Consider the following 16,217-nt stretch of genomic DNA (forward strand, 5'->3'; position numbering starts at 1 on the left):
ATGTTTATGAAATGTGTTTATATGCTAAGGTTCCTTTATTCATAATCATTTAAAATCACATTACCTTTGGAATAATTTCAAATCACATACTTTTCTTCTTGTTGAAGATTAACATATTTATTAAATCTGGTTCACCAGAACGCACACACTGCTGCACAGTTACATTATTCTCATGCTAGCAGACGTGTTCAATAGAGTGGATTTCAGATTGCTTGCAAATATGAAACCAAATCACATTACTTCAACAGAATTCCTTTTACATGACAGTATTACTCTTCAAAGACCAGTATACTTGGGACTATCTTAATATGATACAAGTCCCTAGAAAACTAACCCAGAATTTTGTTTAGCATTTTAGTTAGATTTCTGTATAGCCTATGTCGAACACACCTTGTTTTAAAAGCTTATTTTAAACAAATAAGAAAACCAGAAATGAGTTTTAATTTTCTGAAATGAAAAAAAAAAAATCCTTTAATATGCTGATCTAATGCAGGACAGTACTGGCATGAAGCTATGGAAGAAACGCTGGTTCGTGCTTTCTGACCTTTGCCTCTTTTATTATAGAGGTGAGTTTACCGTAAACAATAGAATGTATGTTAAGTATCAGATACTCTTTTAAAGAAAAAACATTACAAATCTTTTTGCTATTTTATTATCAACAAATAGTATCAAGAAAATCTTTCCTTTATTGACATACAATTCTGAGTAATTCTGAGTAAGGCGGGACAGAAGGCAATATCGTGCTTCAAGCAGATTGGTCTTAGTTTTGGTCCAGTTTCTGTAATCTGATTGTGCTGAACTGATTTGTTTTGTGTGAAGAACATGTGAGTATTCACTCTATAATGTTATCCTTGAATTCAGTGCCTAATAGATGAAAAACGTTAGTTTGATGTTTGATTTTTTACTTGTCAGTTTTGTCAGATCTAGCCATCAGTCCGTTAGAGATCCCATTCTCCCCAGCAAATGATTTTAGAGCATTAGATTAGAGACTGCTATGATGTACTAGCAAATAAGAAAAATAACATAGAATGTATTTATTATGATCCCTTCCAGCCCTCCCCCCCCACACACACACCTTTTTGTAAAACAAAAAGACCTCCATGAAACATTGAGAAAGTTACAGAAGGGATACAAACCAGGCTACTAATGTTTGGTGGAGAAGAAATAAAGGTATTATTAAAGGCAGTCTTCATTTCTCTCTCTCTCTCTCTAATTTTTTTTTCTTTTTTAAAAATTTATTTATTTATTTATTTATTTATTTTGGGGCACGGCGGGTCTTAGTTGTGGCTCGCAGAATTTTTCCTTGCGGCACACGGGCTCTTTGTTGTGGCGCGTGGCCTTCTCTCTTGCTGTGGCTCAGGGGCTCCAGAGCGCGTGGGGACTCTGTAGCACGTGGGCTCTGTAGTTGCGGCACGTGGGCTCTCTAGTTGCGGCATGCGGGCTCAGTAGCCCGGCAGCACGTGGGACCTTAGTTCCCTGACCAGGGATCCAACCCGAATCCCCTGCGTTGGAAGGCGGATTCTTTACCACTGGACCACCAGGGTAGTCCGTCTTTTTTTTTTTCTTCTTCTTCTTCTTCTTTTAATGTTTTCTGGTTAATAAGTTGTTGATTAATAACAATTTTAAGTCAGAGTCTAGAGAAGTCTCTTATCATGTGCCATGTGGATCTGTTAGATACCACAAAGTTGGTACAAACAGAGAAAGGGGTGCATAGGCTGTGCTCTCCCTAGAAATCTGCTTCAGCTACAATATAAAATCGTGAACCTGGACAACCATTCCTTCTTCCCTAAAGTCTGGTTGGAAACAGTCACTAAAGAATTAGATTGTCAGTGCATGATTACTCATTTATATACCACAGAATACAATAGAATTTTAGAACCTATTAGCAGTTTTAAAATTTACTTTGTGATTGTCCAGAAAAAGGTGTGACAAAATTCTGTGGTCATCTATCAAAACAACATGTGCATATTGACCTTCAGATTTAGAAATTACTAGAATTGTATTCATCCTTTTTCCCCCACTGAATACTGTGGTTGAGAAGTACTGCTGAGTCAGAATTAACCAGACCTATAAAATTTCATTTTGTCATAGAGATGTTGGTCAGGCCGCAATTGTGGTATTATCTTTAGTTAAGTGCCAGACTTACTCTACAATTTTCCTTAAAGGTTTTCCCAGTCTTGCAGAAAGTCAGGATTTGTAACTCATACATTATTCCTAAGCTTATAATTTGTACTTTTCTCCCTTTTTCAGTATGTTTTATAGACTATTTAGAACTTTAAATAAGAACAAGAAAGTGTTTGTTCCTTCTCATATAAAAATTTCTTAGTGTTAATTTGCAACAAAAAGCGCACTGAGTTTCTTGTCTTTTGCTGTTATTATTGCCTATGGAAAGGTGCTTGCTACTTGTCACCTTTATTAAAATAGAAAAACTTTTAACCTAATTTGAAAGAAGTAAAGGTGAATTCAGAAGCCATGTTGAGTATGAGATTCCATATTATTATTAACCATATGCATTTTACATTCAGTGTATTTATTAATTTTAGTAAGTTCCCCAGACAGGAGGAATGTAAAAAAGAAGAAGATATAGAAAGGAAAGAAATAACATTTAACTCACTTCCATTCTTCAGATGGTTGGAAAGAAGCATATAATACTACACTCTCACTATTTTATCAATAGGAAATGTCAGATTTTAAATAAAAACTATCAGATTTTAGTGAGATGATCGTAATAGCTTGCAATTTTTGGAACGTTTACTATATGCTAAGCACGTAACATTATGATCTTGTCCATCTCTTCCTCACAGCCACCTGATAAGGTGGCAAATCTTATTATGCCCATTCACACGAGAGGAAACTAAGGGCAGCAAGGTCCAGTTGCTGGCTTGTCTCCCCTGGCAAGTCTCAGGGCCAGGATCTGCACCCAGACACTTCTCCTAAACACCCAGATCTCGTCTTCTCTCTCTCTCTTTTTTTTTTTTTTTGGCCACGCTGCACAGCTTGTGGGATCTTAGTAGTTCCCTGACCAGGGATTGAACCCTGGCCCACGGCAGTGAAAGCGTGGAGCCCTAACCACTGGACCACCAGGGAATTCCCAATTTCATCTTCTCTTGTACCCTGAATACAATGGCCCCATTCATTTCTTCCGTATCTCTCAAAGCATTTAATATACTAACATACAGGATGTGCTGTCAGAATTTTTTGACAGGTTAGTCTGTGTTTTACAGATATGGGAAATAATACAGAGAGAGAATAAGAGCTTTGCTGTTTTTTTTGCAATAGGATAGCATCCAATACCAGATGGAAGCCCAGGTTCTCACTGTTCTTTACAATATACCAGGCATATCGTGAACACTGTGATAAAGTACTGAAATTGCTCTATTCTATAGTCAGTCTGTTGATGAAATTTACCATGGGGCGCAATTCACTCAACGAATGTTTACTGAGCAGAACCTGCTTCGTTCCAGGTATTTTCAAAATAGCAGTGAAAGAAAGCTTCCATGAAGCTTGTCATCTAGAGAGGTCAGGGAGACAGTAGATAAACTCAGATAAATAAACAAGACCATGGTAAGTGTTTTTAGGAAAATAAGGTCATGGTATGAAAGAAGGGCATGGGGCAAGGGCCTCTTTGGATGAGGGCTCTGAGCCGATGTTTTAGGTAGCAAGATCCCAGTGACAAGGAGCCAGAGTGAGCAGAGTATTCCAGGCAGGGGGAGCAATTGTGCAAAGGCTCTATGGTAGGAAAGTGTTTGGGATGTTGAAGGAGCAGAAAGAAACCAGTGTACCAAGCAGGGAGGTTAGCAGTAGGGAAAGAGATGGATGGGAGATTGCACCAGTTTTGGATTCTATTGGAGTTTAGGTTCTGCCCAAGATACCATAAGGAAACAGTTGTGTATTTTTAAGCGTAAGAGTGATATGCTTTTGATTTACATTTCAAAAAGCTCACTCAAGCTGCTGTTAGAGAATGAGTTATAAAGGGGAAGGAAGGAAACAAGAGTTAGCAGTTACTGTGTAGAAATGATGATGGCTTTAGACTAGGGTGGTAGCTAACAGAGAGCTCTTTTGATGCACCAGACATCTTATTAGGTGGTAGGATGCAGAAATTAACAATATAAACCCCTCTCCTTATGGAACTCACAGATTAGCTGAAGGAGTCTGAGAAAAAATGTTACAGTATTCAGTTCTGTTGATGAGTGTTGACCAGGCCTGTACAAGGAAGGGATTAGGAAAGAAGGGTGATCTTGACAAAGGACTTAGCATGTACAAAGCATGAGTGAGCATGGCATATTTGTAAAATAACATATAGGACTTAAGGAATGAAGGTTATGTCTGAAGACCTAGCAAGAGTAAAGGCTAAAAAGTAGATCAAGGCACAAAAGACATTTGTTTGTTATTCTAATGAATTTAAACTCCTGTCTTGAATACAAAAATAGTATCAAGATCAAGTGTACATTTTAGAAAAATCACCGTAGCACTTGAACTAGAAGCCAAGAGACCAGTTAGCAAAATATTGAAGTATTCTGGTGAGGAATGATAATGAGTAACAATATTCCGGTCTGTAAGTTATTTACCCAGCTGTAACTGTATGTATTTCTTGTCTTGTTCCCAAACGTCTTTAAAGCAAAAGAAGGAATGGAGGGGGGTGCATCTAAAATGTCACTTGAATCCACTAAAATGTTGAGATTTTATGGTTCCTGTCCCAGGTTGTGTTCCTCAGGAAGCGAGCCTTGTGATGGAGATCAGGGTGCAGGAGGCCTATTGGGGAGTGTCCTTGGTATCGGGACCTGGGCCCGGGAACGGAGGGAAGTAGGATGGGGCAGAGGGAGAAGTTAGGCTGCTCTGCAGTCTAAGAAAGGCCTGGCTGACTCCCCGTCCCCAACGAGGAGTTCATTCTTTCTACAAACATCACTCAGTTCCTACCCTTGGCTTGGCAGTGTACGAGGCCCTCTGGGTGATAGAAACTAAGACAGTTACCTAGGTAGAGTTAAGACAGTAAAAAAAAAAATCAATAAGACAGTTGCCTAGGTAGACAGTTACCTAGGTAGAGAACTAACAAGAAAGCCATGATTAGGAACATTTAAGTAATCTAGCAGGGGCCTCTTTGGATAGTCATTTGACAGATGAAGATTTTATATGCCTTCAGTTTTATGTAATAATGGCAGTAGTTACTGAACACTTAGTATGAGCTGAGGGCATTATTGCGTTCATTATGTCTGTTAACTCATTTAACCCTCACAACAAGTTCCTTAGTGGTAAGTCTTGTTTTCCTCAGTTTTATAGTAGATGAAACTGAGATGCCCAGCATCAGTAACTTGCCCAAGATCTCAGAGCTGCTTGGAATCTGGCCAGGAAACAGTCCATGATAATCCAGTGAAGTCACCCTGTGCTTTTTGCCGCTGCATATTCTGAAATAACTTTAGGAAAGTCAGTTTTCCAATTAGGCAACATGGAAGAAGGTATTATTTGATAAAAAATGATCCTTTAATAAAGATGACTTCAAGCTGTTTCTGATGATATGCTTTATATAAGCATAAAATTGGATTTAAAATTAGAATATGACTCAATTATAGAAAATTGTCACGTTCTCTATAATTGATGTCTGCTCTCTGCCTCTTTTGTTTTACCTTTTAGAATAAACCTGCACTTTTGTTCATTCTTTCTTGTATTAGTGAACTATATCTGAATGAGTACAGTATAGTAAAAACAAAATTTTGTTCCACTGTTATGAGAAAAGCTATAGAAATAACCCCTAATGTGACTTTTTTCTTTTGGAAGTTTCACCACATAGTCTAGAAGTGAGGGGAAAATAAATAAAATCCCTCATTAAGTTTATAATAATAAAAAAACATGGCAAGCATAATAAAAAGAATTATTTCTCATTTATGGTTTTTCTCATTGGTGAGTTCATCAGCCTAATGCACAGCTTTATTAACTTGTCTTTTGGGTCTCTAACAATATACTATGTATTTCAAGTTTCATAAACATCTCTGCCCCCAGGCAGCAAGTTAATATTGTGAATCTATACTGTGCCGAGATTAATGTTTTATCATTTTCCTGGGTATATTTTATGTGCTTGCCTTGTAGGCCTGTAATTTATTCCCATAACTTTATTGTATATCGTAGCAACTGATAAAAACAACCCTTCAAAGATATATGCTTAAAAAGCATATGGTTTTTATAGCATAGTTTACAATAATGTATTTATGTGTATCATCATTTATTCAAAATTTTTTGAGTATCTACTACTGTTGTTCTCAGTGTCTTCATAGAGTTCACATTCCAGTGGAGAGAGAAAGATGATAAATAAAAAACTAAAACATACAGTGTATCAGCAGTAATTGGGGTGGTGGTGAGGGGAGACAGTGGTGGAGTTCCAGAAGAGAAGAGAGGGCTCTGGCATGGGTCAGGATGGGAAGCACTTTAAAATAGAGCAGTCAAGGAAGGCTTCATTGGTGAGAAATTGAGCCAAGTCTGAAGGATGTGACAAGTGAGCCGTGCAATTGTCCTAGCTTTAAAATGGTTGCACATTTATATCCTACCAGCAATGTGGGTGGATTCCTTTTATAACTTTTCTGTGTCATCACTTATATGCTAATGTAGTTTCAGTGAATCACATGTCAAAGGGCTTTGTAGAATGCAGTCTATATGCCAAACAAATGTATGCTGTTTTTCTGTCTAATTGACATTTTTCTGACATGTGGGCCAATTTCTGATTTGCTTAGGATAGGGAAGCATGTTGAAAGTAAAGCAGTATATATACTCTGCTATTTAATATTTTCTCTTAAAACCTTACAAAGAACTACCTAAACAATACATGAATTCTTCATTCATATATGAAAATCTTTTGATTTTTGTCAAAATGAGTTTCAAAAAAATTTATTCTGTTTCATGAGAACATTTAAAATTCTAATCAGATGTTCAATTATCTCTTAGATGAGAAAGAAGAGGGTATTCTGGGAAGCATACTGTTGCCTAGTTTTCAGATAGCTATGCTTACCTCCGAGGATCACATTAATCGCAAATATGCTTTTAAGGTAAGGAAATAGTCATACTTTTTTATTCTGTATTTGAACCTTGCACTGATTAAAAAGTGGATATTGACCATGGATTATTACAAAAAGATATTTTAGTAACAGTTATTTTTATGTTTAAAATATAATAGTGGTCTTAGGGTCGAGGAGGAGAGTGTCCCTTTAATTAGGCCGTACATGCTCAAATATTTAGGGGCCAAGGGTCTTCATGTCTCTACTTTCAAATGGTTCTAGTTAAAGCAAATATGTTAAAATGCTAATAATTGATAGATATAGCTGTTAGGTGTCCTGGTGATCATTGTACTATTCCTTAAAGGTTACTGTATGTTTGAATTTTTTCATAGTAAATTTGGGGGTGGTGTGTTATTTAACATAATACATGTGTATTCATGATTTTATAGGATATTTGCAAAGATATTCTTGGGTCTAAGTACATCATGAACATCAGATAGTTCGGAGAGAATATTACAGTTGAAACATTAAATCTATTACTAAAGCTAAGCAGACCTGAGCCTCCCTCCCCTAACTAACAATACCCACCCGTCTCTGTGATGTGCTGGCTTGTAGAGCACCCTCAAGTAAGAGGCCACTTGAATGCTAAAAGTTGGTTATTTTTGTTTTCAAAGACCATACTGCATTCTTTGCTTTATGATTATGGCTGAAATAAATTTCAGAAGTCACCTATTTTTTTTTTTAAGTCAGTGTTAAATTAAGAACTCTGAAGGGTTTAAATTTTTCATTTTATGGAAGAGAGGAAATATAAGGGTAACATATGCTGTTATTTAACAATGAAAATGTTTGCACCATTATAAAATTGATTCAGTTTTTAATTCCTGTCCACTTTTAAAGAATACTCAGGACTGCAGCCGATTTACAACTTTTGCCAATTAATGTGTTACATTATTAGCTATGGAGAAAAGAGAGGGAAGGGCAGAGTGGTGGGAGGGTGATGGGTGACCTCAAAGAGAATGTAATATCTGAGCAAAGACCAGTGGCTACAAGGGCAATCGCTACCCATTTCAATAAATGTTATTAACAGTATGAACCAGAGAAATGGAATTAAGTATTTTAAGATGCTATAGCAAACTCTAATACCGATAACTTAAAGTAATAACTTTTTAAAAGTACATTGCCCAACTCTGTGATACTAACGCTGTTATTTGGGCACAGGTTTAAATTTTTTTGTTTGCTCGTCAACTTGTCAGATGTTTATTGGATTTGTACTAGTCATAGGACATTTTGCTGGGTTCTTAAACTCTAAAAAAACATAGATTTTAAAAAATATAAAAATAAATAGAATGTTAAAATAGCAGTAAAAGTGACCATGCGTGTTAAGTATAGTGTCTCTGTAATTATTCGGTTTAATTTTGATTGGATTTTATCTATAACAAGGATATTGATTTCTATTTCAAATTCTCTTCTCTGCCATGTTGTTTTCTCTGAATTTATGAGCCGCTTTGACTACTAAGTCTGTTGGCACTGCTGCTGCTGCTTTCACAATGGTAAGTAGAAACTATAGACAATTGTTGAACAAAACTGCGGAACTTAAAGCTAAATCGGGAACTTTGCCATCATCTTGTAAATATTCCCATTTGACGGATCACAGGCTTGGGTGTGGTTTGTTAGTGTCTTTTGAGTCCTGGCTACACCTGGATCTTCTGAGCACCAGCCCAGTGTTCCTTCCGTTGATCACAGATAGGGGCAGTGGTCTTTATCCATTTCTCCAAAACCCCACTCAGCCAGTCCAGTGACTCTTGGTGGTGGTTTTAATCATTTTAACAACCGGTGGCATTTGAGCTGTTTCTTTCGCGTGGTTTCCGTAGATACTGTTACATCCCTTACATGGTCAAGTGAGATTTGTTGGTTCTGTAAGTTAATTTGCCCACTGTGTTGATTGAATTTATTTATATCCTGATTCTGAAAAAGATTCTGAAGCAGCTAATTTGACATTGTAGGTAGAGCAGATAGTCAAGATCTCCGAGTGAAGTGTGTGGCTCCAGATTTACTCCTCTCGTCTCTTTAGACTAACTCTGTGCTTAGTGCCCTTCCTTCTGCCTCATTCTATGCTGAAATAGCTTTTGTTTCTTTTTCCTTGTCCTTCAGTGTCTACCAGGGAGCTGTCACAGACATTCTTAAATGGAAATTAAGAATGGTTCCCCCCACAGAATTCCCCACCTTGGCCTTTGTTTTCTTTCTTTCTTCTTTTTTTTCCCCTTCTTTTTTAAAGAAATTTTATTGAAGTCTAGTTGATTTAACCATGTTGTGTTAATCTGGCTTTGTTTTCTGCTCTGATGTAGCTACTGCTGCTGTCCATCTTTGCGCTGCAGGCCCAGGGCTAAGCTGAGCGCTCAGTGCTTGAACTTGGGTAGCTATCCCTCAGCAGCGCCTTCTTTGTGTTGTTTTCTGTTTCTCTGGATAGAGGCAGATTGCCACCATAAAGAAAGAAACCTACTTACCAGTTATATAGGCCTCAAACCCAGCGTATTTACATTTTAACTCTGAAACTTGAGAAGAAAAGCTAAAGGGCAGTGCCATTTTGGGTCATTTATAAATCTTTTATGTTTATGTATAGATGTCTGTAAGGATTAGTCAAAATGCTTTAACAGCAGCACCTTTTAAGGGCTAAAGGAATTGGTAACACAGGAGGGAAATGCTATGACATGTACATTTCAATGACTTGTGTTGCTGGTTGCTCTGGAACATTCTTGAATAGAGAGATGTGAATTGTAGTAAATGGAAATTGCTAAGGATGTGTGCATGGAACAGGGACGTCCTGGTGCTTCCTTTCTTACCTCCTTCCCCTCCTATACATCTTTTTTTTTTTAAGAAAAAGAAAAATGGTAAAGTTAGGAGAAAAAATGTAATACGTATATATATATATTTTTTTAATTTTATTTATTTATTTTTTTTTTGGGGGGGGGTGTTGGGTCTTCGTTTCTGTGTGAGGGCTTTCCCCAGTTGCGGCAAGCGGGGGCCACTCTTCATCGCGGTGCGTGGGCCTCTCACTGTTGCGGCCTCTCTTCTTGTGGAGCACAGGCTCCAGACGCGCAGGCTCAGCAGTTGTGGCTCACGGGCCCATTTGCTCCGCGGCATGTGGGATCTTCCCAGACCAGGGCTCGAAGCCGTGTCCGCTGCATTGGCAGGCAGTTTCTCAACCACTGCGCCACCAGTGAATTGTATTTTTCTTAAGTCCCTCATTTCTATATCGGTATGTAAGACAAGTTTGCTTTCTTTGAAATTGGATTGTAATGATCTGTGTAAAGGGCCACTGAACTTTCTTTCTTTTTCTTTTACAGATACCATATTTCTATTTAAAATGATCGTGCCATTTTCAATCAGGCAGCCCATCCAAACATGCGGACCTATTATTTCTGCACTGACACAGGAAAGGAAATGGAGTTGTGGATGAAAGCCATGTTAGATGCTGCCCTGGTACAGACAGAACCTGTGAAAAGGTAAAGGCTTGTAGGGAAAATAATGGTGATTTCCACTTACATTTTATTTGCCTTGCAAGTATGTCATTATCATAGTACATATCATTTTAGTAGTCATGATATGAAACTATTTCTTCCTCAGAAAGCAAGGATTAATTCATGTTTTATATTAAACTAATACACCTTTAGTTAGTTTGAAATAACACCTGCATTTTTATTCCACCTTCCCTCTTTATTCATTTTCACCTATCGGTGTACTGAGGTGAATCCAGAATCCTAACATTCCAACTGAATGTTCTTTCTTCTTACAGAATTATGTTTAATTTCCGGTAAGTACATTTTCAATTGCTATCTTAAAAGTACACAAGACAGTGGTTTTTTAAGGTTCTAAATCTTAGAAGAGAATTTATACTCATGAAGTTAATTTCATTGTGTTTTTATATTATGTTGTATGTTTTTCAAGTTTAATAAATTAAAATAAAATTTTTTGATGAGTTTCATTCCTTTGGCATTTCTGGGTTAATTCTGATTGTTTTATGAAGAATGTCTCCAGAAAATAGTTCATCAAGCATTTAGATTATTTCTAAATATATCTACTTCTTGATGAATTCTGCCTTCTTTCTTTTAAAACTCCAGGGCTTAGATTCTTTGGTAATATAAATATGTACTGTTAAAATTGATCTAAGTGTGATTTTCTTCCCCTGCTTTAACATATGAATCATTTTAATATTCGACTATATTAAGAAATAGTGAGAGGAAATCTGTTTCTAAAATATGTAAATAGCAGCTGAATAATGGGCTTACAACATTCTTGTTATATATTCCTATAATTTGAAGAAAGATCTATGATACAGTTAAATTTTTCTTCCAGTCAGCAACAATTGAGCGCATATCTCATATAAGGAAGATTGCTAACTTGCAAATTTGATCTTTTTGCTCTCTTCTCAGGAAAGTATAGGATTGTAAATCTTTTTTTTTTAAGTGTGTGTATTAATAAAGTCTTTTGATGTGTTGGTTAAAAGACTCAAGTTGATGCTATATAAGTAAATTTGTGTTTATTTTTTAAAGTATCTATTCCAAATTAACTTAACTAATCACTAGTAATTAGAGCTAGGGAAAAGTATGGAGAAAAAAAGGAAAGAAGGTCCAGGGTTGAACTCTGGGACACCTATTTTTTTTTTTTTTTTGGGACACCTATTTTTAAGAGTAACCACCTCAACCGTATACATTTTCTAGGTTGAGAGCTAATAAAAGGAAAATCTGCTTTTGGAATTCCATGTGTAAAAATGACCTGAATGGACGTAAAAATGAGGTGATTATGACTGACAGCTAGAGAAAATTTGTAGGTGAAAAAAATTAATTGAAAATCTTAAGATAATATTAACTTACGAGTAGAATTTTCAGGGAATTGTTTAGAATACAGAAATCAATATAATAATTAACATATGTGATTGCCAGATAATTTCAGTATTGTATGTTCACTTATCCCAGAATTTCAACTTCCATGTTCTTTTCTTGTATTTTCCACTCTAAAAACTAATGATTACTCATAATTTATGGTGATAAAGATGATATTCAATATTTTATTTTGACTTCTGACAACTGTTCGTTGATTATGTGCCCATAGCAATTTTTAGCCAGTTGTGTTGATATAATTTGCCCTATTAGCCAGGAATTGTTGAATACCACCTATGTGCCCAACCTTGTGTCAGTCGCCATTATCCTCTAGAAATTATGTCCTTTATTCTACTTCTAGCTCTTAGCATTTTTATCCTGCCCTGGTAGTCTTAATCATTCAATATGAAGGTACCTAATTACTATACTATTTTATTTCATAAGATGGGGAGATTTTGTTTACTTGGTTTTAAGGTATTGGGCTCTTTTTCCCATATGGCCAGAATACTTACAAATGTTTATCACGGCATATCACCTAAGAGATAGAACATCCAGTTTTTAACTAGATAGTTCATTTCTTCTAAATTTATAAAGTATTTAACCTATGAACTACAATGTCATTGTCCCCAAGTGTACAGAACATTGATAGCATTAAAAATTCTAAGCATAATATACATTCTGTGAATAATTTCCATCTCCGGGCCCATTATTTTCATTTTCTATATTTGCATGTATTTTCTGCAGTAACTTAAATGTCACTTTTTAAAATTGGATCACAAGTTTTACATTATTTATGTTATCTTAGCATACATTTCTGAATCAGTTTTGGTTCCATTTAGAGAAAAGTCAGCATGTGTCTTTTTTGATTACATCTCTTAAATCTTTGAGAAAAAAATTGAGGAAAAAGTCATTGCAGTTCTAATTTAAAATAATAGCTTTTGGTAGACTAGAGGTAACTAATTTTAAAAAACCTTTTCAGATATTTGATATTCAATATTAAAAAATCCTCCCCACCCCTGAATTTAGCACGGATAATTGTGCTTTTAGTGTAGATCTTCTCTGACTTTTATCTTTCAAGGGAAAGAAGCTCCATAGCATATCTAAGTAAACTTTAACAGTGTCTAATATTCCTTCCAATCTGGAAGCTATGAGTTTTATCTAACATAAATATATGGATAGTCCATAACTGTACTCCAAAGAAAATAGTCACATTTCCTTTTATTTTTTCTCACTGATTGTATTCCTAACTAGCTATCTCTGTATGGCTGTATAGGATATGTATAGATTATGTACTTTCTACACATCACTGAAACTGGCAGCAATAGCACACTTAGGATCCAATAGGAACATTATTATGTATTGAAATGTGCAAGGTTGGCCAGTTCCCGAGAGGGGCCTCCCCGGTGTGGTATGATCTTGGCAATTTCGTGCAGGTTCAGACACTCAGCTTGGTCTTGTCAGATCCTGGAAGTGATTGGTCTCAGGGAAGCTGATGCTCATCAAAAAGACCCAGATATAGCAGCTGGCATGGTGAGCAATAAAACTGTCCACTGGCCCAGGCACATACTGCTGAGCAGCCCATTGTTCCTGCGGGGACGTGGACATGAGATGCCAGATTCTAATCCACAATTGCTTGATGAGATGGAATGGTAGTGGTAATAAAGTCTGTGGCAGCCACTGATTTACTCGTCTAGTCCTCACAACAGTCTTGTCTCCTTGGTGCTACAATTTTCCCCATTCACCACAGAGAAGATTGAGGCTTGGTCAGTTTCTGCACCTTGCCCGAAACGCAGCTAGTAAGAGGTAGAGCTGTCAGCTGAGCACATGCAGTCTGGCTCCAAGAGCTCTTACCCGAAACTCAGGTCCTCTTGAACACAGACACAGAGAGTTAATCAGTCACATGGTTCAGATCTTTGATAGCATCAGAATATTATTTCCATTGCCACAAACCAGAGTCATGTTTGTCTCATGGTGAGTTAACCCTCCTGGCTGGAAACCATGTTATTTCAAATGACTAGTTACTGTGGTCTTTTAAGTGTGGATTTTTGTGGTTTCACTGTCAAAGGGCAGTCTTATTTGCTTTCTTTCCAGTTTTCTAATGGTGGGGACACTCATCACTTTTTTTCCTCTAGTGCTTCTTTACGCTGTATTTTAGGTTTAATTTTTTTCCCCTTTCTATTTATACATTCTGTTGTCGTACTTGAATTTTCATACTACAATATTGGGGATTTGTGCAGACTTCTCCTCTGTGACCGTTTCGGGGGTTTTTTTTTTGGTAAAGTTGAAGGTAATTTTATGTTTTTCCTAGATTGAATCCCAGAAATAACATGTGCATTATTTCATCTGGCTTTCTTCTCTGATTTCAGAGTGGATAAGGTTACATCTGAGAATGCACCAACTAAAGAAATCAATAACTTTCCCAACCATAGAGTGCTAATTAAACCAGAGGTCCAAAATAACCAGAAAAACAAGGAAATGAGCAAAAATGAAGAAAAAAAGGCATTAGAAGCTGAAAAATACGGATTTCAGAAGGATGGCCAAGATAGACCTTTGACAAAAATTAATAGTGTCAAATTGAATTCTCTGTCGTCTGAATATGAGAGCGGGTCAACATGCCCGGGTCAGACTGGACACTACAGGCCAGTCAATGTGAATAGTTCAGAGAACAAAACAGTCAATGTTAGCCTGGCAGATCTTAGAGGTGGAGGTCACCCAAATACAGGGCCCTTACACACAGAGGCTGATCGAGTCATACAGAGAACGAATTCAATGCAACAGCTGGAACAGTGGATTAAAATCCAGAAGGGGAGAGGTCATGAAGAAGAAACCAGGGGGTAAGTGTCTTGTTACGTGTTGTGAACCCAGGTTTCTTTCCTGTTATGTTGGTGGGAGACTGGTTTCTGAGATACCAATTCAAAGTATTAAGTTCGAATTGCGTTTGAGATATTACAGCTTCATTACTCATCTTTTTTTGATGGTAATCAGGTATCAGTGTTTTTTCTCTGCCTCTCAGTGTTCTGTCGCCCAACTTTACTAATAGCAAGGAGCCATCCTCCCTGGCCCAGCACAAGAGAAGGCATGGGCTGTGGGTACAGATCATGTTTGTTTGGGATGAGGAAAGGAGCAAGACCTAGCCTCACCCCTCTACATGCACACGTGCGTGCACGAACACACACGTGCGTACACGCACACACACACAGAGTGAGAACTTGTCTTCACTCTCCCCACTGCCCTGCTGTTTTCCACTAGTAGCTTCTGCTGCTTGATGTAATGCAAAGGTCTCCTGAGACAGGTAACGTGGAGACCGGAAAGGCTTAGGCTCTCTAGTTCTCAGTCTCATTCCTTGGCTTTCTTAAACTCATAATGCACATGGCTAAGTATTATATTTATTCATCTAAGCATTTATTCATTCATGTACACATTTGTTCTTTCATATACTTATTGTATAACTACACTATGGTAATCATGGGGCCAGAAAGTGAAATACTGAAAAGATATAGTCCAGATTTCTCACAAAGTTTCTTAGTCCGGTAGAGGAGAAAGTTAAACAAACAGGTACAGTATATGGTGACAAATACAGTGATGGAAGAACAGGATGCTGTAAGAAGATGTTTTGGGGACAACCAACACAACCTAAGGGTTCAGGAAAACCTCTTTGGAGGAAGTGAAACATGGGCCAAGATATGAAGGACGGTATGCTTATCTTGGTTTACATATGCAAAACTGGTAGAGCTGGGAAATGACTCCAAAGACGTGAGTCTGGCTTAGGCACAACTGCTGTGATGATGGATGGGAAGCAAGGCTGGAGAGAGAAGCCAGAGGAGATGTATGCAGATTGGTGTTTCAGCAGTATCATCCCTGCTGCAGAATCTGGAGAATGAGTTGGAGAAAGTTCAAAAACTATTGGAATGAATGAAATGAGAGGAAGGGGATGTAGTCACGATATAATTGACAAGGCTAGTTGGGTGCTTGGATGTGCTTGATTGCAAACTGGTCTCACTCGAGTCTAATTTGAGCGGCTGGGGGAAATCAAGAATGACGCCCTGCTTTTTGGTCTGGTCATCAAGTGTTGTCCGGTGCCTTTCGCTGCATAGAGAAGGTTTGGGAAGAGAGAAGGTAATGAGTGATTGGACAGGTTAGATCTGAGGTGCCTGCAGTCTGTATCTCCAAAGAGAGATCTGGACTTGAATAAGATTTGGGGTGTCGTCATTATATCAGATATGCTTAAAGGTAAGGATGAAAATCAGAAAGAACATTTATATTTAAAGGGAAAAAAAAAAGGATGGTGGGCCTGCAAAAGAGACCAAAAATAAGGGCTAGAGGAAACGGAGGAAAAGCAGGTGATGGTGGATGAGAAAAA

The 16,217-nt window shown here is 37.4% G+C and overlaps 1 protein-coding gene across 22 annotated transcripts in view; it reads left to right on the plus strand.

The window, feature by feature from the left end:
• PLEKHA5 (pleckstrin homology domain containing A5) overlaps positions 1-16,217 on the plus strand; it is a 236,855-nt gene that overhangs the window by 152,278 nt on the left and 68,360 nt on the right. For 13 of the 22 annotated variants that reach the window (XM_082351900.1, XM_082351901.1, XM_082351877.1 and 10 more), the window contains 5 exons: positions 494-566; positions 6,931-7,031; positions 10,368-10,483; positions 10,774-10,791; positions 14,224-14,691. In XM_082351900.1, the coding sequence (XP_082208026.1) occupies positions 494-566; positions 6,931-7,031; positions 10,368-10,483; positions 10,774-10,791; positions 14,224-14,691 (776 nt within the window). Of the gene's footprint in view, positions 1-493; positions 567-6,930; positions 7,032-7,055; positions 8,531-10,324; positions 10,484-10,773; positions 10,792-14,223; positions 14,692-16,217 lie in introns of those variants that run through there. The other 9 variants (XM_082351888.1, XM_082351904.1, XM_082351902.1 and 6 more) reach the window with 2 other exon arrangements.

Source organism: Balaenoptera borealis (assembly GCF_965194805.1).
Source record: "Balaenoptera borealis genome assembly, chromosome: 13".
Taxonomy (NCBI): domain Eukaryota; kingdom Metazoa; phylum Chordata; class Mammalia; order Artiodactyla; family Balaenopteridae; genus Balaenoptera; species Balaenoptera borealis.